The sequence below is a fragment of the Pristiophorus japonicus genome, chromosome 22, assembly GCF_044704955.1.
Source record: "Pristiophorus japonicus isolate sPriJap1 chromosome 22, sPriJap1.hap1, whole genome shotgun sequence".
In the NCBI taxonomy this organism is placed as follows: domain Eukaryota; kingdom Metazoa; phylum Chordata; class Chondrichthyes; family Pristiophoridae; genus Pristiophorus; species Pristiophorus japonicus.
This window is the reverse complement of record NC_091998.1, coordinates 36,519,052-36,543,597: the sequence shown is the minus strand read 5'-3', so window position 1 is coordinate 36,543,597 and position 24,546 is coordinate 36,519,052. Positions and strand designations below refer to the sequence as shown.

General features: G+C 52.7%; 1 protein-coding gene across 1 annotated transcript; it reads right to left on the bottom strand.

The window, feature by feature from the left end:
• Window positions 1-2,851: 2,851 nt before the first annotated feature.
• Window positions 2,852-24,505, bottom strand: LOC139234611 (nuclear factor NF-kappa-B p100 subunit-like). Its single transcript, XM_070865299.1, has 12 exons — window positions 24,322-24,505; window positions 23,762-23,953; window positions 22,288-22,429; window positions 20,943-21,057; window positions 19,379-19,589; window positions 18,113-18,279; window positions 16,607-16,709; window positions 15,118-15,233; window positions 14,009-14,081; window positions 6,968-7,140; window positions 5,473-5,584; window positions 2,852-4,952 (listed from the first exon to the last, which is right to left on the bottom strand). The coding sequence occupies exons 1-12, from the start codon at window positions 24,503-24,505 to the stop codon at window positions 4,846-4,848; spliced, it is 1,695 nt and encodes a 564-aa protein (XP_070721400.1). The 3' UTR covers window positions 2,852-4,845.
• Between the last annotated feature and the right edge of the window lie 41 nt (window positions 24,506-24,546).

Here is a 24,546-nt window from a genome sequence, read left to right as displayed (position 1 = left end):
GTGGTTGATAATGAATGGGAAAGTCATGGGCTGCAGGAGGATATCAATCTACTGGTCAGGTGGGCAGAACAGTGGCAAATGGAATTCAATTCAGAGAAGTGTGAGGTGATGCACTTTGGGAGGGCTAATAAGGAAAGGGTATACACATTAAATGGTAGGCCATAATAGTGTAGATAAACAAAGGGACCTTGGAGTGCTTGTTCACAGATCTCTGAAAGTAGCAGGCAGGATGGATAAGAAGGGATGCGGAATGCTTGCCTTTATTGGCCGAGGCATAGAATACAAGAGCAGGGAGGTTATGCTTAAATTGTATAATACTCTGATTAGGCCACAGCTGGAGTACTGTATGCAGTTCTGGTCGCCATATTATCATCATAGGCAGTCCCTCGAAATTGAGGAAGACTTGCTTCCACTCCAAAAATGAGTTCTCGGGTGACTGAACAGTCCAATCCGGGAATTACAGTCTCTGTCACAGGTGGGACAGACAGTGGTTGAAGGAAAGGGTGGGTGGGGAGTCTGGTTTGCCGCACGCTGCTTCCGCTATCTGCGCTTGTTTCTGCATGCTCTCGGCAATGAGACTCAAGTTGTTCAGCGCCCTCCCAGATGCACTTTCTTCACTTAGGGCGAACTTTGGCCAGGGATTCCCAGGTATCGGTGGGGATATTGCACTTTATCAATGAGGCTTTGAGGGTGTCCTTGAAATGTTTCCTCTGCCCACCTTGGACCTGCCTGCCGTGTAGGAGTTCCGAGTAGAGCGCTTGCTTTGGGCATGCAAACAATGTGGCCCACCCAGCGGAGCTGGTTGAGTTTGGTCAGTGCCTCAATGCTGATGATGTTGGCCTGGTCGAGGACGCTAACGTTGGTGTGTGTCCTCCCAGGGGATTTGCAGGATATTGCGGAGACATCGTTGGTGGTATTTCTCCAGGAATTTATGGTGTCTGCTGCATATGGTATTGCCGTATTATAGGAAGGACATGATTGCACTAGAGAGGGTGCAGATGAGATTTACTAGGATGCTGCCTGGAACGGAGAATCTTAGTTATGAGGTCAGATTGGATAGGCTGGGTTTGTTCTCATTGGAACAGAGGTTGAGAGGAGACTTCATTGAGGTGTACAACATTTCGGGGGCCTGGATATAGTGGATCGCAAGGACCTATTTCCATTGGTGGAGGGGTCATAATTTTTAAGGTGGTTGGTGGAAGGTTCAGAGGGGATTTGAGGGCGGGCCTCTTCATGCAGAGGGTTGTGGGGGTCTGGAACTCACTGCCTGGAAGGGTGGTAGGATGCAGAAACCCTCACCTAATTTAAAAGGTGCTTGGACGGGCACTTAAAGTGCCGTAACCTGCAGGGTTACAGATAGAGCTGGTAAGTATTGCAGGGAGTCAAATACGGCCAGCGTGATCTCCTGGACAAATCTCGATCGCCTGGATGGATCAGAAAGGAATTTTCCGTGATTTTTTCCCCCCAGTTTTTATCTGGTTTTTGCCTCTTCCAGATCACATGGCTCCGGTTGGGGTGGAGTGTAGAATGTTTCAGTGCAAGGGGTGTCACAGTTGTGTGGGGCGGGCTGGTTGGACTAGCTGCTCTTTACTTTCCCGCCATTGTTTATAGGTTTATATGTAACCTTCAGGGCTGCTGACCGAGGGCCGTGCGGCTTTGTCGGCTGGCACGGACACGATGGGCCGAAATGGCCTCCTTCTGTGCTGTAAATTTCTATGATAAGGGAGCGAAGGGTTATGAGGAGCAGGCAGGGAAGTGGCGCTGAGCCCAAGATCAGATCAGCCATGATCTTATTGAATGGCGGAGCAAGCTCGAGGGGCCAGGTGGCCTACTCCTGTTCCTAATTCTTATGTCCCCGATCAATAAATTCCTGTTGGTAAAAGTGCTGCTCTGTCTATCCCCGGTGTGACAGAGCGTCCCCCTAGTGGACTACTGTGGTACTGCAACTACTCATGTAAATAATAGAGGGCATGTGGCACAGTCACATGATGACAGGTTTCTGTGTTGGAGCAGTATAATGTGGATAAATGTGAGGTTATCCACTTTGATGGCAAAAACACGAAGGCAGACTATGAGCTGAATGGCGACAGATTCGGAAAAGGGGAGGTGCAACGAGACCTGGGTGTCATTGTACATCAGTCATTGAAAGTTGGCATGCAGGTACAGCAGGCGGTGAAGAAGGCAAATGGTATGTTGGCCTTCATAGCTTAGGGGATTTGAGTATAGGAGCAGGGAGGTCTTACTGCAGTTGTACAGGGCCTTGGTGAGGCCTCACCTGGAATATTGTGTTCAGTTTTGGCCTCCTAATCTGAGGAAGGACGTTCTTGCTATTGAGGGAGTGCAGCGAAGGTTCACCAGACTGATTCCCGGGATGGCACGACTGACATATGAGGAGAGACTGGATCAACTGGGCCTGTATTCACTGGAGTTTAGAAGGATGAGAGGGGATCTCATAGAAACATATAAAATTCTGATGGGACTGGACAGGTTAGATGCAGGATGTTCCCGATGTTGGGGAAGTCCAGAACCAGAGAACACAGTCTAAGGATAAGGGGCAAACTTCTTCACTCAGAGAGTTGTTAACCTGTGGAATTCCCTACTGCAGCGAGTTGTTGATGCCAGTTCATTGGATATATTCAGGAGAGTTAGATATGCCCCTATGGCTAAAGGGATCAAGGGGTATGGAGAGAAAGCAGGAAAGGGGTACTGAGGTGAATGATCAGCCATGATCTTATCGAATGGTGGAGCAGGCTCGAAGGGCTGAATGGCCTACACCTGCACCTATGTTCTATGTTTCTATCTTGTACAGTGTGTGTGTTAGTGATGTGTTAAGGATATAATCACAACCAGCTCACCTTTGATGTATTTATTCAGCACAGACCTTCCATCCACCAAGCCCATGACGGGAGGCCCAGGCCGAGCAGCTGTGTTGAGTGTCCACATTCTCCCTGCACTACCCAGCCCCCACTCTCCCCTCCCCTTACACGGTTTCCATGGGCTGATAACTTATCCTGACTTTTTTTTTCTTGACACTTGTTACATCACAAAATCATAAATTAAACAAAAAACTGGTATAAATAGAAGAAACGAGGACCAGACTGAGGGGGACACAAAGGGCCGGTGAGCCCCACCTCTAGCTAAGTACCCAGTCACCCCGTCTACAGATTCAGAATACTCAGCAATGTCACTTGTACAGCCACACAGAGTTTTTTAAAGAACCTTTTCCCGTGTAACAAAAGACTTGGAGACAGAGGCAGCAGCTGTGTGCCCGAAATCCAGCATTGAGGGGGCAACGCCAGAGCAGCCCCCAGTCACCTCCACTCCACTGCCCCGCCCACATTACCCGATTGAAAATGCTAGGCTGGGCTTAATCAGGAAAGTGACTTTAAATAGTTTACTTTTAAAACAAAAAAAGACTTGCATTTATATAGGGCCATTCACATGCCAAAGCGCTTTACAGCCAATGAGGTACTTTTGGACTGTGGTCCGTTATAATGTGGGAAACGCGGCAGCCAATTTGCGCACAGCAAGCTCCCACAAACAGCAATGTGATAATGACCGGATAATCTGTGTTCAGATTGAGGGATAAATATTGCTCAGGATACCGGGCAGAACTCCCCTGTGTCTTCGAAATAGTGCCATGGGATCTTTTGCATCCACCCGAGAGGGCAGACATGGCCTCAGTTTAATGTCTCATCTGAAAGATCCACAGTGCAGCACTCCCTCAGTACCGCCCCTCCGACAGTGCGGCGCTCCCTCAGTACCGTCCCTCCGACAGTGCGGCGCTCCCTCAGTACCGTCCCTCCGACAGTGCGGCGCTCCCTCAGTACCGTCCCTCCGACAGTGCGGCGCTCCCTCAGTACCGTCCCTCCGACAGTGCGGCGCTCCCTCAGTACCGTCCCTCCGACAGTGCGGCGCTCCCTCAGTACCGTCCCTCCGACAGTGCGGCGCTCCCTCAGTACCGTCCCTCCGACAGTGCGGCGCTCCCTCAGTACCGTCCCTCCGACAGTGCGGCGCTCTCTCAGTACCGTCCCTCCGACAGTGCGGCGTTCCCTCAGTACCGTCCCTCCGACAGTGCGGCGCTCCCTCAGTACCGTCCCTCTGACAGTGCGGTGCTCCCTCAGTACTGTCCCTCCAACAGTGCAGCGCTCCCTCAGTACCGTCCCTCTAACACTCCCTCAGTACTGCACTGGAGTGTCGACCTGGATTTTTGTGCTCAAATCTCTGGAGTCTTTAGCTGGAGTAGCTGTAGATTCCCGGAGAGGACCTGAAAGCTGAACGTGGTAGGGGGAGACTTAGACCTATTACCAGGAAGGGGGGGCCAAACCCCATTCTCCCCACAGCTCTTCCTCACCCACAATCGTGCACTATGATCACTCCCCTCCCCCAACTAAACCCACGTACACATCCCAAGCCCAACACAGCAAGGGACAACTCTAGCTCTCGCTGGGTGTTGAATGTGAACTCTTCCACACAGGCACACACACAAACAGGTACAGGCACAAGAACCGATCGTTTTCTCCACGGTGAGGTCTTGTCTCTCTGCCCCAGCCCCCAGAACACGGCAAATCCACGAATATTAACACAACACTTGGTGCACGAGGCTGAAATGATCAGTAGATCCCAACACACTTCATCACATGGACACGGACAGTCGCCACCAATCGTTCAGAAGTCACTGGTACAAAGAGGACAGGATCCAAATGGGCAAATCACACACATTTTCTTTTTGAAGGCAAGAGGTGAGAGAGATACTGTCAACCGTCTCATTACGAACTACAGTTTGTAGGAATGGCAATGTCTTTTTATTGTCTGGGTGTGTATAAACATCGCTCCTGCTCCTGGTCAAAGTTGCTGCTCACTCTCCAGGGCCATTGGGGTGGGGGTATCCTTCGGGCCCATGTACTGCTGTGAGCCGCTCTCGTAGGCGCTGTCCACGGACTGCTTCCCGTCTGCAACAAGCAAACGCCAGTCAATCCCACCATCAACGGTACCAACAACCGAGAGACAGAGACGCGGGGTAAAGGGTCAGAGGCACAGACATGGGGTGAAGGATCAGAGACAGAGACGCGGGGTGAAGGGTCAGAGACAGAGACAGAGACGCGGGGTGAAGGGTCAGAGACAGAGACAGAGACGTGGGGTGAAGGGTCAGAGATAGAGACAGAGACGCGGGGTGAAGGGTCAGAGACAGCGACACGGGGTGAAGGGTCAGAGACAGCGACACGGGGTGAAGGGTCAGAGACAGCGACACGGGGTGAAGGTCACCCCCAAACCTCTCGCCCCAAAGCCCCTTGCCCCCAAACCCCCCGCCCTCGACCCCCAAACCCCCTTGCCCCATTGATAAACCCCCTCGGCCAGTCTCGATGACGATGATTGTGTGAGACAGGTTTGGGAAATGCCTTGCCGAGGCGGAGTAGCCAGATTGACATCGCTCCAATACCCAGTCATCCCCAACAATAGCACAGCAGATACCTGAGGATTGAAGCGCTTTATAGATTTCCGTTTTCTGGATAATATTCACTGCTTTCTCCAAGCCCAGCCATTGCAGTGCGTTAATTAACTGCTCGATCGTTCCGCCTGAAATCTGAGGAGGGATAAATTCATGACTTCACTCTGCAATATCCAGTCAGCATTGTAGTAACACGTTGTAAAGCATCGCGGGCTCCCTCAGTGAGCAACTGCACAGCCCCCACTGGATTCTCCTCGTGTGATGGAGGACTGAGATAGGGCCGGGGTAAGGGCAGACAGGTAGGGAGATTAGTCGGGTGCTGCAATTCTCTCTCCATAATGCTGGCCTCAGTTTACCCTTTTAGCCCCGGTATAATTCTGGGAAATCTGCACTGCCCACCCCCCCTCCGAGGCAGATATATCCTTCCCGAGGTGCGGGTCCCAGATGGGGTCTGACCACGGCTCCGGAGCGCGGAATTCCAATCCCCGATAAAGGCCAACATTCCTTACGTTTTGTAGTTCTGCATTAGCTTGGAGCGATGTATGTACATGGACACCCAAAGCTCCTTGCTCCCCAACAGCTCCTAGTCTCTCACCATGAAGAAAATATTCCAGTTTGTCTTTCTCACGCCCAAAGTGGGTGACCCCACACTTCTCCACATCTGCCAGAATTTTGGCCACTCAGTTAATCTATCGAAGTCCCTTTGTAACGTTCTCCTCCCAATTTAGTGTCACCTGCAAACTTGGACATGGGTCTCTCTGTTCCTTCACCCAGGCATTGCTGAACACGGTGGAGCACGGAATCCCAGTCCCGATCCCTGGGGACACTAGTCACACCCTGTCAATCACAGTATGTGCCCGCTATCCCCACTCTCCGTTTCCTTCCTCCCAACCCATATCACAAGGTGACCTACAATTCCATTTGCTCTCATTTTGACGAATAATTTCTTGCGAGGAACCTAATCAAATGGCTTCTGGTAGTCCATATAGACAACCTTTTTATAGGCTTTCTCTATCCACCATGGGCTTCAATGGGAGTGTTGGGATACTGGAGGGATGGGCTTCAATGGGGGAGGTGTAGTATTAGAGGGATGGGCTTCGATGGTGAGGTAAGGTATTAGGGGGATGGGCTTCGATGGGACCGTTAGCGACCTAGAGGCAGCTGATTGTAGCATGCTCTACTGTCGAGTGTGGACCAGGAATTGAACCTTGGGCCTTCTCTCTCCCGTGAGCCTCAAATTCACAGTGAACAATTGGGGCACTGTCCATAAAACATTTGTGTTCACATTAGGCCCTCGGGTGCCCCAATTATAGGAGGGAAGGTTTCATCAAACCGAGAATAACTTTTTAAAACAAATTAGGCTTTTCCCAAGTAGTGTGCCCAACGGAGTGACGGCCCGGGTCACTAGACGTGAGCAATGGAGTGACGGAATGATGGCCCGGGTCACTAGACGTGAGCAATGGAGTGACGGCCCGGGTCACTAGACGTGAGCAATGAATAACAAACAGACAAACTTACGTCAAAATTATCCAACAGCGACTTGCTTGGAGACTTGGCACTTTTGAGCAGCTCGGTAAGCGAGCCAAGATTCAGTTTCCCCGCGAGTTTCTCCCAGTCCGCCCCCAACACCTGCTGGTTTAACACCTCGTGCAGCTCTCCCAGGGCATCAGAACCCAGCGATGCAATACTGCCTGAAAGCAAAGCAAAACAGAGCCAGCATTTAGTATAAGTAACCAGGGCCTCCACACGCCCGCGGGGCAATACCCTCCCCAAATACCACTGGACAGGCTGGGAGGAGCTGTTACTGAAGGGCAGGGATTAGCTGACTTTTACCCAATCAAACACAAGTGAGGGCGGCTCACACCACGGGAGTGCAGGGTGACGGCGTCCCACACTGACCAAGGCGGATTGTAACCTCTCACCGTCACTCACTGAGTGTGCCCATCAGCCTGGGTCTGTGGTAGCACTTTCACCCCAGTCCCAATCCAGGAATGAGGCATTACCCGAGGCGAGCAGTTCAGTGCGGCATTGAGAGTGCTGCCCGTCACACCAGGCATTACACTGAGGCCCCGTCTGCCTGTTCATGGCGATGTGAAGGGTCCTACGGCAATAGTCCAAGTAAAGCAGGGAATTCTCCTGGTGTCCTGACTGACACCAAATCCACATTAACTGCTCCGTCCATTTCATTGTTGTGTGGGATCTTACCATGCCTTTGTGTATAAAAGAACACTTGAGGAACCATCGAAATGTACTGCACAGGAAGCAGCGATTTGGCCCAGTATGTCTGTGCCAGATCAATCGAATACTAACCTCGTTCACCCACTCACTCCCCGTGACCCTTTATTAATCCCAAACTGTCAGCTGTGGCTCAGTGGGCAGCACTCTCGCCTCTGAGTCAGAAGGTTGTGGGTTCAAGTCCCACTCCAGGAACTTGAGCACAAATATCTAGGCTGACACTCCAGTGCCGTGCTGAGGGAGCACTGCACTGTCGGAGGTGCCGTCTTTCAGATGAGACGTTAAACCGAGGCCCCGTCTGCTCTCTCAGGGAGATGTAAAAGATGACGCGGCACTATTTCAAAGAAGAGCAGAAGAGTTATCCCCGGTGTCCTGGGCAATATTTATCCCTCAATCAACATCACTAAAACAGATTACCTGGTCATTATCACATTGCTGTTTGTGGAAGCTTGCTGTGCGTAATATGGCTGCCACGTTTCCCACATTACAACAGTGACTACACTTCAAAAGTACTTCATTGGCTGTAAAGCGCTTTGAGACGTCCGGTGGTCGTGAAAGGCGCTATATAAATGCAAGTATTTCTTTCTTTCAAACTATCACCTTTGCCCCACTCTCTCCCAATCGCCCCAGAGGCATCTTCCTCTGCTTTGAATATTTATCCACGTTTCCATGAAAAGCTACAACATCTCTCCCTCAACCACTCCCTATGGCAAAGCAACCCGGTCTCCCACAGCCCTCAGTGCATTGAAACGTCTCCCAGCCTCTTTCCTCACTCTCGTGACAATGTTTAATGGGTGACCCCTCGGCACTGACCCTGAACCAGATGATATGCTCTTTCCCCATTCACTTCACCAAAACTCCTCATACTTTTAAAACTTCTCCGCTGCTCCAGTGAAAATAATCCCAGTATGTAAAGCCTCTCCTAACTAACGCTTCCCATCCAGGCTGGGATTGTGGCATGCTCCCCTGTACGCTCTCTGATTCTAACAGCCTGTCTATAATCAGCTGCCCCAAACCGCACCCAGTACCCGAATCACTGCCTGGAAATCGGCACGGTCCCGGCCTGCAAGACCATCACCAGGCCGGGGCCATCGGAGGGAGCAATATGCGGCGTCATACCACTGCAGGGAGCAGCGCGTGTTGCAGGAGGGCGATGGCTGATTGCAGTGCGGGCAGGTACAGCAGGAGCGGTGAGATCAGGGTGAGAGTTCGTACAGGGACGTGATCGGGGCCCAGGAGGGGCGAGGGTTCGGGGCCTAGAAGAGGCGAGGGCCCAGGGGCAGCACAGGCCAGCCCACACTGCAATATGTGTGCGCACTAGGTCCGTGCAGCAGAGCTGGTCTCCAGTCATCTTGGGTAATCCTTGCCACTGGACCAAGACCTAGCTCTGTCAAGCCCGTGTGGTGGCTGGTGTGCAACGGCCACCACACGTTAAAACATTCCACGCACAGGCATCTTCCACCCTTCAGAATGTAGTTCGGGATCTGGAATATTAGGTCCTTCATTGAAACACCTGTGAACTCCTCCCTTTTCAGCGTGGAAGCAAGTCATCCTCGCTTCGAGGGACTGCCTATGATGATGTACTTTCAAAACATGTGTAAAACACAACGAGCTGTTGGTGCTTATGATGGGTTTATCTATCTGCTCAGGGACCTCCAGCTCTGTGCTCACCCACACTCAGGTTACGCTCAGTTACAAACTGTAGCTGTGCCCGAGGTATTTTCACAGGTTCCGTGGACCATGTTACTGCCCCGAGCAGACAGAATGCTGCCTGGGTTCCTGAGGTCAGTCACACGACCAGATATCTCCTGGTGCTAGTGTAACCCAGGCTGTGTAACAATGAGCACCTCGTCATACAAACCGAGCAGCTCAAAATCACAGCTCTCCAATCCTGCGGCAGGAGGAACTGATGAACAGAGACCAGATAAATCGAGTTGATTTTCCAGAATATACGAGACTCAACAAAAGGAGCAACTCCAGATTTGTTTAAACTTCTCCGACATTGCTTTCCATAACAGCACAAAACAACTAAAGCTCGCTACACTTCCCAATATCTGGAAATCCTGACCCGCTATATCCCAACTCCCCCCTCACACTGACCCGCTATATCCCAACTCCCCCCTCACACTGACCCGCTATATCCCAACTCCCCCCTCACACTGACCCGCTATATCCCAACTCCCCCCTCACACTGACCCGCTATATCCCAACTCCCCCCTCACACACTGACCCGCTATATCCCAACTCCCCCCTCACACACTGACCCGCTATATCCCAACTCCCCCCTCACACACTGACCCGCTATATCCCAACTCCCCGCTCACACACTGACCCGCTATATCCCAACTCCCCCCTCACACACTGACCCGCTATATCCCAACTCCCCCCTCACACACTGACCCGCTATATCCCAACTCCCCCCTCACACACTGACCCGCTATATCCCAACTCCCTGCTCACACACTGACCCGCTATATCCCAACTCCCCGCTCACACACTGACCCGCTATATCCCAACTCCCCCCTCACACACTGACCCGCTATATCCCAACTCCCCCCTCACACACTGACCCGCTATATCCCAACTCCCCCCTCACACACTGACCCGCTATATCCCAACTCCCCCCTCACACACTGACCCGCTATATCCCAACTCCCCCCTCACACACTGACCCGCTATATCCCAACTCCCCCCTCACACACTGACCCGCTATATCCCAACTCCCCGCTCACACACTGACCCGCTATATCCCAACTCCCCCCTCACACACTGACCCGCTATATCCCAACTCCCCCCTCACACACTGACCCGCTATATCCCAACTCCCCCCTCACACACTGACCCGCTATATCCCAACTCCCCCCTCACACTGACCCGCTATATCCCAACTCCCCCCTCACACTGACCCGCTATATCCCAACTCCCCCCTCACACTGACCCGCTATATCCCAACTCCCCCCTCACACTGACCCGCTATATCCCAACTCCCTGCTCACACACTGACCCGCTATATCTCAACTCCCCCCTCACACTGACCCGCTATATCCCAACTCCCCCCTCACACTGACCCGCTATATCCCAACTCCCCCCTCACACTGACCCGCTATATCCCAGCTCCCACTGACCCATTATATCCCAATTCCCGCTCAGTCCTTGACCTGCCCTCTCATGGTCCATGTTAACCCCGACTGATCCTGAACCTGGGTATTTCCTTCCCGTTAATTCTGACCCCAGGAGGTGGAATCTCACAGGTAGCCCCGACATGGTCAACCTAACCAGGATAGGTGTAACCATGAACTCTCCAAATTAACCCCCTGCGTGTGAATCCCGCGTTTCAGAACCCCACCCCCCACCGTCTGAAACTTCATCCACATCTCCCAGCCCCGCCGTCCTGGGAATTTAACCTGTGCAGTGCTCTGTCTGACTCACCTGTAGCACTGGTAGCAAGGTCCTACAAGGACAGGTGAGCATTTACAGAGGTGAGGGATCAGTAGCCTCAGCAGGCAGCTGCTGGTCCTGGGCAAGGCGAGAGGGCAAAAGCACAAGTCTGCGACCAGGCATGTAGAATGTGGTGGGGAGGCCACGATAACTCGGTGGGTGCGGGTCTCAGAAATCCTGCTCTGCAAGTCAGGAGCCAGCGTGAGCTTGCGAGGTGCGAGGTGGGTGGTCTCGGTGTTGATAGTGGGGCACCTCGTTACGGCGAATGAGAAGCACGTAGAGAGAAAGGGCAACCCCGACTGCTCTACCACTGTAGTACAGGGCGAGCGGCCTAGTGAGGGGTGGGCCATTGCATAAAGGGTAAAGTTGGCCAGATCTGTTCACAGCGGCACCCGGCCCTGATCACGCACTGTGAGCTGGTCCATGCAGGCCACTCGATGGTGAATGATGTGGAGACTAAGGGGACCGTTAAGGAGACGTGGTCAGGGTAACGAATCACAGGGCCCGATTATTGGCAGTTCAGACTGGCAGTCAGGGTCTCCCTACCTCCGTACGTGCTTCTCATTCGCCGTTACTAGGTGGAGACAAGGTGCCCCACTATCGACTCCGAGACCACCCACCTCACACCTCGCAAGCTCACGCGGGCTCCTGACAATGCCGGGTCGAAATCTCTTCACACCTGAAGAACCTCAGTGGGATTTTGCTAGACTGAGTGACTGTTCGAAGCAGCATTTGCTCCGATGCTGCCCATGTACGACAATACTGTGCCAGGGCACTCATTCAAGCTGCGACCTAGAGTGGGAACTGCTGTCAAAGGGCCTTCAAACTCTTCTAATCGCTGCACAAGGTCTGCCTATTCGCTCACACACACACAATAGCTGCAGAATGGGGATGTGTGCGCGCTCTGAAAACTTGCAACAAAGACGACTGTTCTGTTGATGGGGAAGAGTGATTTCAAGCCCTGGACTCCACTTGAAGAGGCCACACAGGCCTGGTTGGTCCCGAGGACAGTGTGGGCTTTCGGGAGAGTTTAACAGGAGGCCTCCTCTATGCTCAACTCCCGTACCATCCTTCTCGTGTTTTCTCCCCGCACTCAATCACTCAGAGCATCCCCACCGTTAGCAGCATCCACTTTTGGCCAGGGGACGCAGATATGATTAAATGAAGAGATTTACAGCAGCGATCAGAGGGTTGTGAGGCTGTGGCTGGCACTGCCAGAGTTCGTCATCGACCAGAGTGTCGGCATTTCAGAACATAAGACCATAATAGGAGCAGGAGTCAGCCATTCGGCCCCTCGAGCCTGCTCCGCCATTCAATGAGATCACAGCTGATCTTCGACCTCAACTCCACTTTCCTGCACTGTCCCCATATCCCTTGATTCTCTTAATATCCAAAAATCTGTCAATCTCGGTCTTGAATATATTCAGTGACTGAGTCTCCACAGCCCTCTGGGGTAGAGAATTCCAAAGATTCACCACCCTCTGAGTGAAGAAGTTTCTCCTCATCTCAGTCTTAAATGGCCCACCCCTTATTCTGAGACTGTGACCTCTGGTTCTAGACTCCCCAGCCCGGGAAACATCCTCCCTGCATCTACCCTGTCGAGCCCTGTAAGAATTGTGTATGTTTCAATGAGATCATCTCTCATTCTTCTAGACTCTAGAGAATATCAGCCCAGTCTATTCAATCTCTCCTCATAGGACAATCCCCCCCATCCCAGGAATCAGTCTGGTGAATCTTCGTTACACTCCCTCTATGGCAAGTATATCCTTCCTTAGGTAAGGAGACCAAACCGTACATAATACTCCAGGCGTGGTCTCACCAGGGCCCTGTATAATTTACTCTTATACCCCAATCCTTTTGTAATAAAGACCAACATACCATTTACTTTTCTAATTGCTTGCTGTACCCGCAGGTTCACTTTCAGTGATTGGTGTACAAGGACACCCAGGTCCCTCTGAACAGTCTCTGAAGAGAGAATACGCACGACCCAAACTGTAACAGTGCTGTCAGCCCAGCCTCGTCACAGTCTCCCATTAATGTTTGTTTTCTGGAAATCTCTCGAGTTACCCACAGAAAGCTCCATTCTTTGATGCACTCTCTTTCAGTCTTGTAGGAATATATTTATTTTGTTCTCTCTCCATCTTATATTGAAGATTTCCCAGTGCTGATCCATCGACTTGTTTTCTAACTTGTCTGCCCCGTTATTGGGGCCAAATCTCTCAAACCTCACTTTCCTCCAGTCCAGCTCCCTTATCTTTCATTGTCCTTCGCTGCTCTTATATTGAACCTAACTGTATTGCGGTTACTACTTCAAAACTGTTCATCTACATTTACAACAGTCCTTGGGGAAAGTCTTCCCCACTTTGACCACAGCCATTAGATTTATTTCAGTCTATCTTGAGGATGTGAAAGGTTCTATATAAATGCAAGCCCCTTCTCTTCACTCTGTGCCCATTGGCAAAGCTGGGCACCAGAAATGCCACTCTGGGCAGCCAGCCTGGGGGCTGGGGGGGGCGGGGGCAGCTAATCGAGTGCGAGATGCAAACGTGTGCCGTGGAATGGAGACCAAATTCAGAATGCCTACCCAGGACACTTGTTTGACAGAGAGAAGCCAGGGAGCAATAGCAAGGTGCCCCTGAGCCCAGAGATTGAGTGTACTGCCCAGAGCAGGTGCCCAATGGCTCAGGTTAGCAGCAGTCTAATTGAACCCGTCTTTGCCCTGCCCAATTTCAGATGCGTCATGGAGCACTTAATAAAACATTTAAACCACGGGCAACTGTGTAGAAAGGTTCCTTGTCCGCCCAACTCATCAGCACACTGGGTGGCACAGGTACCCACTGAACCCCCGGTGCCAAGGGCAGGGGTGAAGGGTGGGCGGACAGCTACCTTGTTGAACTTCACCCGACAGTTGATTCTGGTCCTTCCATTGCCAAGATTCTCCCAGTAAAATGTCCCGAACCTGAACAGAGGGTGAGAAACAATCGATGAGTTGCTACAGAGATCAATGGGAACATTCATACCAACAAGAAAAGCCCCAATCAATTCAAATTCCATTGATATTTTACTGTTCGAACATAAAAAGCTCACAGAGTTTTCCATTTCGTACACCAGCTACCTTGGAGTTTGATCACCTGGGGCCAATATTTATCCCTCAATCAACATCACTAAACCAGATTATCCAGTCATCGTCACATTGCTGTGTGTGGGAGTTCCCTGTGCACAAATTGGCTGCCATGTTTCCCACGTTACAACAGTGACTACACTCCAACAGTACTTGAGTGGCTGTGACGCGCTTTGAGGGGTCCGGAGGTCGTGAAAGGCGCTATATAAATGCAAGTCTTTTCCTTTCTTTCAAATTACCAATGAATAAATCATGGCCAATTCCTAAAGGAGACTTAATGGAGAATATATCCAAGCTTCCTGACAACATGAAGTTAGGTGGCACAGTAAATAATGGAGAAAGTTGCAAAGGGTTGTTGAGAGATTCAGTGAGTGGGCAAAACTGTGTCAGATGGAGTTCAATGCGGGGAAGTGTGAGGTCGTCCTCACTGGACCCGAAAAAGATGGATCAGAGTATTTTCCAGACGGTGAGAAGCGAGGGACTGTGGAGGGGCCGAGAGATTTAGGGGCCCATGTACAGAAATCAGTAGAAGCTAGTGGGCAGGTACAACAAACCATTAAAGAGGCTAACGGAATGTGGGCCTTTATCTCGGGGGCTGGAATACAAAATGTGGAAGTTATGTTACAGCTGGACAGAGCTCGGGTCAGACCCCCGGACACTGCGTCCAGTCCTGTGCCCCGCCCCTCAGGGAGGATATATCGGCCTCGGAGGGGGAACAGTGCAGAGTCACCAGAATTATACCGGGGCTGAAAGGGTTAAATTATGGGGACAGGTTGCACAGACTGGGCCTGTATTCCCCGAGTACCGAGGGTTAAGGGGTGAAGTGATTGAGGTGCCGACAGGCCGGCCTGCTTCCCCTCCAGTTGCGATGTACCTTCTGGCTGTCAGTGATGTCGAGCGGCGTGTGCCCGCGGCAAATCCCCAGGTCCGACTCAGTCTCGTCCTCCGACTCCAGTATGGGCTCGTAGTTTTCTGCGTTCCGATCAGCTCCTGGAGGCAGGTAGGGGAAGGTGAAGGAGGTTAGAGGTCAAATGCATTTCATGGTCACTCATGTACTCCTCATGGCCCAGAGCTTGGGCATAGTGTCTGGGGTGGGGGGGCAAGACGGGTGTCGGGTGGGGGGGGGTACCATGGGGGGGCAGTGTTGGGGGAGGGCTGTACCCTGGATGGGTAGAATTGGGGGTGGGGGGGGGGGGCGGATGTTGTACCCCGGGGGGGCAGTGTTGGGGACCCCGGGGGGGGGGGGGGAGGGCAGTGTTGGGGGAGGTGTACACCGGGGGGGGGGGGGGGGGGGCGCAGTGGGGGGGGTGTTGGGCCCACTATTGCTCTCCATATAAATAGACGGTTGGGACTTGGGAATAAGGGAGCACAATCCTGAAATTCGCAAAAGGAGGTTTGACAACTGGAAAAGACTTCAGGAAGTGACAGGTTCATGGAATGGGCAAACAGGGGGCAGCTACAGTTTAACGTGGAAAAGTGAGGAAAATACAAGGACTGGGAAGCGCAAGGAACAAACGGAGACGGGTGAGCAGATGCCTGGAGTCAAATAACTCGGTGTCTGAACGTGTAGGTCAGTAACGACTGAAAAAAGCCAACGCTACATTGGGGTTTATAAACTGAGCCATCAAATACAGGAGTGAGGAGGCAGTGATAAACCTGTCGAGGGTTGGGTTGGAGTTAGAGCAGTGTGTGAGTGTCGAGCACTCCATTATGGAGAGGACATTAGAGCCATTCATCAGAATGTGGCGGAGGAGAGACTGGAGGAATTGGGCCTTTTTCCATTGGAGCAAAGACCGAAGGAGGAGATTTCGTTGTTTTTCCAGTGATAGCGGGTTTTGACGGTGAATAGGGACTGTTTCCTCTGGTTGGGGCATCAGTGACGAGGGGTCATCAATTATCAGAGCGAGGGAGAAGAGGGTGGGAGAAATCTGCTCACGCGGAGCAGTCGGTGTTGGAGCAGAGAAGACTTTGCCACAGAGAGTGGGTGAGGCAGAAACCAGCGTATCTTTTAAGGGAAGAGCAGATGAACATTGAAAACAGAAGATACAGGGCCAATGGTATTCGTTTCATTGCTCCAGCAAAGAGCAGGCATGGACACGCTTGGCCAAACAGCCTCGGTCTGTGGTGCAAACTTCAATGGGTCTGTGGCTCAGATACAAATTGCGGCCTCCTCGGGAGGGGGGAAACCTGGATAAAGGACTCGGAGTAAACCCTCGACTCCTGGGCATTTTGCAAATCGAACGGCGAGACTCCGAGAATCTCAGATGGTGACACATCCCCTGCCCGGGCGCGAGGCTTGCTGACCTCAGTTGCCAAGGTAACAACACCGAGAATGGGAGAGAATGGAAATGACTGCAACAAACCTGCAGAGAGGAGCATCGCTGCGAGATCTGGGAACCCGTAGCCTGCGGCCAAGTGAAGGGCAGTGTTCCCCTCGAAGGTCGGGAGGTCAACCTCCACCCCAGCCTGTGAACAGCAACAAAACCTGGTCAGGAGCATGTACCTTGAACGGGGCGCAGCAGAGAGATCAGTACCCAGTCCGTTCAGCTCGGAGACAGGGCTTCAATGTGGAGCAGACAGGCAGACTGACTCAATGGTCCACTCGAAGGGTCCTGGACTCGGGCTGTAAACATTATTCCTCAGCGACCACATCTGATCTCACACCCCAACTCTTCCTCAGACTCAACCTGACCTTGATGCTCAACCCTGAATTGTCTAAAACCGTGTCCATCGTCTCAAACTCCTTTAGTGCACGACTAGGGATCAGGAAACTTCCTCCAATAGCACGGCTCGGGATCAGGAAACTTCCTCCAATAGCACGGCTAGGAATCAGGAAACTTCCTCCAATAGCACGGCTCGGGATCAGGGCCCGACATTTTATACCGAGGTTGCTGTAATATATATAGCTCCATCCAGTGGACCACTGTGGCACTGTAGCCAGTGCTGTTTACAATAAACAGTTCAGATCACCTGACAGCCCGTGCGCTTGAGATGTCGCACCGAAAACATGACAGTGGTGACATCCCGAGCTGCACGATCTAATTAAAGGGACAGGCCGGTATATCGAGAAAGCCAAAGATGAAAGCCTTTCTGTATCAGAAGTGGTTTCGATGTCTCTCAGCTTGTTGCTGAATGTTGCCACAACATTTAATGAACAGTGTCTTACTCCAGCGAGCATGTGTATTCCCACTGCTCGTCACCACGCTGTGTCCCTTTAACCCATTCCTTCCCAGGCTCACAGCAACGGTTCCCAGGGACCTGCTCGAGATGGATTTGCCATCCCAGCCCGATAAAGCGGCCCGAGGCGGCTGGGGAGGGGGGGGTCCAGTCCCCAGGGGAGGGGGGCACATTAAGCTGAACTTCAGGAGCAGAAATGAAGAATGTGTTTCGGACAGCAAACCTCGTGGATATAAAAACTTTCAAATCTTGATCAGCCGCTGAAATGACCAACATTCCTGCTCCCATAAACATCTCAATCATTCTGCTCCAGTCCCAAGCCCTTTGCTGTACCAGCCCCTGTAATCACAGTCCCGCCGTTACGGTCCCAGGAGTGCCCTGGTCCACTCCCCCCAGCTGGCCAGCGACTAATGGGGAAAGTCACACGCACATTAGTGCAAGGAGTCCCGGGAGGAGGCTCCTCACACAGCGCACTCCTGGCACGGCCCACCCACGCTGCACCGGGAGAGCGAGCTCGGCCCTCGGGACACAGCGCCAGGCGGGATGGAAGGGGCTGCTCTACCCCACTGCAGAGAGCAGAATGCGGTGCACCAGCCTGCGGAGCGGGGGTGGGGGTGTGCACGCTATGTCCAACAGCACAAACTCTTACTGTACACCGACCTGTGGTACACTGCTACTGTAAATGGACCTACCTCCAACAGATGACCAGTCAGACTGAGACTGCGGATCTCCACGGCCAGGTGTAGGGGGGTCCGGCCGCTCTTCTGTTCAGCCACGTCTCTCCCCGCCCCTTTGCTCAGCAGCATGTTCACCAGGTTCCCCTTCACCGCCTTCACCGCCAGGTGCACCGGGTACAGTCCTGGGCAGGGGGGAAATAGGCAGAGTCAGCACAGCGAGCTTCACATGGACAGTCTGACTGGGTAAACGGGGGGTGGGGGGGGGGGGGGGGGAGGTGCTGGAATGACCCTGGAGGGAGAAATACAATGACACAGACCCTGGTGTGGGGTGGGGGCGCAGTGCTGGAGACCCTGGGGGTGGTGAGGAGGGGTAATACAGTGTTACAGTTAAGGATGAGGAGCAGGAATCCTGGACTATTTTCCTTTCTGCGTTACAAGGTTGCAGTGACCCACCATGTCAGTGAGGTCAGCTAACCAGGCACACACCACGGGGCGAACCCGTGACCACCTGGGCTCAGGGAACTGGAACCACACCGGCCGCTGGATGTGGCCGATGGGTCTGCGAGCGCCTGGCGTGCATTACCCACCGATGGGTCTGCGAGCGCCTCGCGTGCATTACCCACCGATGGGTCTGCGAGCGCCTCACGTGCATTACCCACCGATGGGTCTGCGAGCGCCTCGCGTGCATTACCCATCGATGGGTCTGCGAGCGCCTCGCGTGCATTACCCATCGATGGGTCTGGGAGCGCCTGGCGTGCATTACCCACCGATGGGTCTGCGAGCGCCTCGCGTGCATTACCTATCGATGGGTCTGCGAGCGCCTCGCGTGCATTACCTACCGATGGGTCTGCGAGCGCCTCGCGTGCATTACCCACCGATGGGTCTGCGAGCGCCTCGCGTGCATTACCCACCGATGGGTCTGCGAGCGCCTCGCGTGCATTACCCACCGATGGGTCTGGGAGCGCCTCGCGTGCATTACCCACCGATGGGTCTGCGAGCGCCTCGCGTGCATTACCCACCGATGGGTCTGCGAGCGCCTCGCGTGCATTACCCACCGATGGGTCTGCGAGCGCCTCACCGATGGGTCTGCGAGCGCCTCGCGTGCATTACCCACCGATGGGTCTGCGAGCGCCTCGCGTGCATTACCCACCGATGGGTCTGCGAGCGCCTCACCGATGGGTCTGCGAGCGCCTCGCGTGCATTACCCACCGATGGGTCTGCGAGCGCCTCGCGTGCATTACCCACCGATGGGTCTGCGAGCGCCTCGCATGCATTACCTACCATTGCAGTCCGGCATCGTGATCAGCTTGCTGAGGACCTGGGGCTTGAGGTGTTGCACCAATAATTGCACCATCTGCTCATCCTTTCTGTGCAGGGCAAGGTGGAGGATGGAGTTTCCATGGCGATCCAGGATGGTGGCATCAGCCCCGGCAAAGAGCAACAGCTCAACGATCTGGTGTTGCTGGGTGATCACCCCCAGGTGTAGGGGAGTCTAGGATACAGAGGGACAATCACAAAACCGTTAGGCTCAAATCACCGTCTCCACATTGCTACCCTGTGCTGTACCTGCCCTGGGAGTGTTTGATGGGACAGTGTAGAGGGAGCTTTACTCTGTATCTAACCCGTGCTGTACCTGCCCTGGGAGTGTTCGATGGGACAGTGTAGAAGGAGCTTTACTCTGTATCTAACCCGTGCTGTACCTGCCCTGGGAGTGTTTGATGGGACAGTGTAGAGGGAGCTTTACTCTGTATCTAACCCGTGCTGTACCTGCCCTGGGAGTGTTCGATGGGACAGTGTAGAGGGAGCTTTACTCTGTATCTAACCCCGTGCTGTACCTGCGCTGTGTGTACAGTGAATGTGCCCTACTTGCTGCAATAGCATTTTGCATTTGAATGAACAGAAATATAACGGCATAAACGATTTGGATTCGGGGAATTAGAAGTAAAATTTCAAAATTTACAGAGAACATCAAAATATAAGACATTAATAAAGTTGCCGAACGGGCATGTAATTGGCCAATGACGATTAATGGTGCTCGGTGTGAGGTGGTACATGTTGGTCAGAAGAATGAGGAGGCCACATACTCCTTGGACAATAAGTGTAAATGGGGCCGAGGAACCGGGGGATCTGGGGCACAGATACACACATCACTAAAAAGCAGCCACGCAGGTTAACAAGGCCATTAAAAAAATGCAAACCAAGTACTTGGGGTTCATTTATAGAGGAATAGAAGTGAAGAGCAGAAAAGTCAAGTTAAACTTGTATAGAACCCTGGTTCAACCACACTTGCTACAGTACTATGCACACTTCTGGTCTCCATAGTATAAAAAGGGATATAAAGGCCCCAGAACTGAGAGGTTATAGCTATCAGAAAAGTTTGAATAGGCTGAGTTCATTACTCTAGAAATAAGGCTGAGGGGTGACTTGATAGAGGTCCTAAAGATTAGGAAAGATTGAGATAGAGTAAACATAGAGGTAATGTTTCCACTGGAGGGGAGACGAGAACTAGCAGCCATAAATATAAGATAGTCACTGATAAATCCAATTGGGAATTCAGGAAACATTTCTTGGCCCGGAGAGTGGTGAGAATGTGGAACTCGCTGCCACGGGACGGGTTGAGGCGAATAGTATAGAAGCATTTAAGGGGAAGCTGGATAAACACATGAGGGAGAAGGAATAGAAGGATATGGTGATAGGGTGAGACGAAGAGGGTGGGAGGAGGTTCGAGTGTAGCATAAACCCCGGCACAGAACAGTCAGGCTGAATGACCTGTTCCTGTGCTGGGCACTCAATGTACTGAAACATCCAGGGCTGAAGGTAGGAGGGGTGGTGTACAGTCACTGACCTGGCGTAGATCGTTGGGTGTGTTGATGATGTTCTGTCGTGGGATACTGACGATTACTTGCAGCAGTTGCTGAACCACGAGAGGCTGTTGGTGGATGATGGCCAGATGCAGCGACCTGTAGGGGGGGGGGGAAAGAGGTCTCGTTAGAAGAGCCGCCCGATCCCGATACTCTTTTGTGGTGTCAGTGCAACACACTGCTGGCTCGAGATGACACTGCAACGTTCCTCCTTGCCCGAGTTCCACGTGCCTCTCCCGCTGTGGCCACCCGCCCTGCGTGGTCCGACACGGTGAGCGCTGGCCTTTGAGGCCGCATGCTCCGCCAAAGCCGAGTCCGCACGCCAGCAACAGATTTTCCGCCCCAGTCAGCGGTTGGGGAGGGAGGGGGGGGGGGGAAATCGTGGACATTCCCCCCTCCCACAGCTGGGCACTGGAGCCAAGTGTACTGCCTCGAATACTGGCCTGCCCGACATCAGCTAAGACTTGCATTTATATAGCGCCTTTCACAACCACTGGGTGTCTCAAAGCGCTTTACAGCCAATGAAATACTTTTGGAGTGTCGTCACTGTTGTAACGTGGGAAACACGGCAGCCAATTTGTGCACAGCAAGCTCCCACACACAGTAATGTGGTAATGACCAGATAATCTGTTTTAGTGATGTTGGTTCAGAGATAAATATTTCATCTTCAAAATAGCACCGTGGGGCCTTTTATGTCCACCCGAGAGAGCAGACGGGGCCTCGGTTTAACGTCTCATCCGAAAGACGGCACCTGTGACAGTGCAGCGCTCCCTCAGTACTGCCCCTCCGACAGTGCAGCTCTCCCTCAGTACTGTCCCTCCGACAGTGCAGCACACCCTCAGTACTGCCCATCTGACAGTGCAACGCTCCCTCAGTACTGCCCCGCCGACAGTGCAGCGCTCCCTCAGTACTGCCCCTCCGACAGTGCAGCGCTCCCTCAATACTGCCCCTCCGACAGTGCAGCGCTCCCTCAGTACCACACTGGGAGTGTCAGCTTGGATTTATGTGGTCAAGTCTCTGGAGTGGGAGTTGAACCCACAACCTTGTGGCCCAGACCTCGGGTACCTGGCCTCTGCAGTTCTGTGCGATTTAGGGCTGCTGTCGGGGCAGGTACCCAGGCCACTGAGTAAAACCCATCCCCTCCCAGGATTTCCTCCCCGCCTGGCACCGGTTTCTCTTCCGCTTGTTTTCAAAGTGCTTTTGGCTGAGTCTTTATATTAAATGCACTATTTTAATGCGACTTATTGTAGTGCGCACACTACTATAAACACGTCGGCATGGAGATATCACTGTAAACACACCACTGCTGTTCCATGAAGCAATACTTACGTGTCTCCATTTTCATCGGGAATGGCCGTCAGGTGTCGCTGCACAGCCAGCAGCATGCGCACGTCGCCAGTGATAGCGAAGTCCAGTAAGGCCCGCGCCGTGCGCTCGGTGATCTGCAGCGCACGCAGGCGGAGGAACTGCTCTGCTGAACACAGGAAGGATTAGTGACCCACATCGAAACAGCTCACCCTATCGAGACAGGCTGGTGATCTACTCCTCACCCTATCGAGTCGGACTGGTGATCTACTCCTCACCCTATCGAGTCGGACTGGTGATCTACTCCTCACCCTATCGAGTCTGACTGGTGATCTACTCCTCATCCTATCGAGTCTGACTGGTGATCTACATATCAACATCAGAACAGGAGGAGGCCCATTCAGCCCCTCGAGCCTGCTCCGCCCCTCAATGAGATCATGACTGATCGGTGACCTAACTCCATATACCCTTAATACCTTTGGCTAACAAAAATCAATCTAATTTAAAGTTAACAATTGACCCCAGCATCAACTGATGTTTGCGGAAGGGAGTTCCAAACTTCTACCACCCTGTGTGTGTAGAAGTGTTTGTTAATTTCACTCCTGAAAGGTCTGGCTCTAATGTTTAGACTATGCCCCTAGTGCCAGACTCCCCAACCAGCGGGAATAATTTCTCTCTATCTACCCTATGTGTTCCCCTTAATATTCTGAAAACTTCGATCAGATCACCCCTGAACCTTCGAAATTCCAAGGAGTACGGCCCCAGTTTGTGTAATCTCTCCGAACTTAACCCCGGAGTCCGGGTATCATTCTGGTAAACCCACGCTGCATCCCTCCAAGGCCAATATACCCTCCCTAAGGTGTGTGGCCCAGAACTGCTCACAGTGCTCCAGGTGTGGTCTAACCAGGGCTTGGTACAGCTGCAGCATAACTTCTACCCCCTCGTATTCTAGTCCTCTGGATATAAAGGCCAGCATTCCATTAGTCTTTGATTATTTTCTGTTCCGGTTTATGGTATTTTAACAATCTATGTACCGGGACCCCTAAGTATTTTAGGACCACCACTGATTTTAGCTTTTCACCATTTAGAAAGCACCCTGTTCTCTCCTTTTTAGGTCCAAAGTGGACAACGTCACACTTGCCTATATTGAAATTAATTTGCCACAGTTTTAGCCATTCACTTAACCTAGCAATATCTCGGTGTAATTTTATTCTTCCCTTTACACTGCTTACAATGCCGCCTAGCTTTGGGTCATCGGCAAACTTGGATATGTGTTGCTCCACCCCATCATCTAAGTTGTTAATAAGTACGGTGAATAGTTGAGGCCCCAACACAGATCCCTGCGGGACACCACGAGTCACATCCTGCCAATCAGAGTACCTGCCCATTTTGAATCCAATGCCTCCCTGCTAATTCCATGTCCCTTCTCCCATCTCCCATGTGCCTAGTCAAAGGCTTTCTGATAGTCCATGTACATCACATCCGCTGCATTACGTACCTGGCTGTGACAGGTTGATGTGCTGGGCCTCCTTGGAGGAGCTGTCTGTGTCCTGGGCTCTGGGTTGGGGTCTCTGCTCGCCGGTTAGCTCCATGCCCCCCTGTGATTCCCCAGTGTGTTGCATCCCCTGCTGGTACGTGCAGTGCGGGCCTCCAAAACTGTTCACATAGCCCGGCCAGTTAAAGTTATAGCCTGGCGAGAGAGCAACACAAACCCTGTGAGTGCAGGAATAGTCTCTCGGACACGGTTTCCCATCGCTCCAACCTGCCCCGCGCCCCCTACCCCCCCCCCGAAACCGACCCGCCTTCTTGGCCCGACCTACCCACCCCGCCCGACCAGCCCTCCCCCCACTCCCCCGGCCCAACCCGCCACAGCCCCGACCCCCCACTCCCCTCCCCCCTCCCCCCTCCCCCACCCAACCCTCGCCCTCCCGGGCAATAGCTCTCATAACGAGACCCAATATCTGGGCAACCTCGGCCCTCACCGGCCAGGCGAGGGGAACGGGCCCTGTCCCCACCCGACCCCACTCTACAATCTACAAACTAAAATCCAGGCCTCACCTCCTCCGCCTCCTCCTCTTCCTCCTCCGAAGCCTGCAGCGCCCCCCGACGGACCCCCTCCCCCGAAATGATCAGAGAAGTGAGGGAGTTTCTTCAGTCTTTTCCGATGGACCTCTTCCTTGTCTGTTGGAGGGAGAATAATGGTGAGAGTGACTTGGGCCGGTTCGGCATCAAAGCAGGCCATGATTACAAACAGTAACCCCGGTAACCAGCGAACCTGTGCCG

Excerpts from the sequence above, each read along its gene's own strand:
- LOC139234611 (XM_070865299.1), bottom strand. The coding sequence starts at position 24,505 with ATGGCCTGCTTTGATGCCGAACCGGCCCAAGTCACTCTCACCATTATT. Across the intron at positions 23,954-24,321 it reads AAGAGGAGGAGGCGGAGGAG|GCTATAACTTTAACTGGCCG; the intron begins GTGAGGCCTGGA and ends CTCTCTCGCCAG. Across the intron at positions 18,280-19,378 it reads CACGATGCCGGACTGCAATG|GACTGTACCCGGTGCACCTG; the intron begins GTAGGTAATGCA and ends CCCCCTGCCCAG.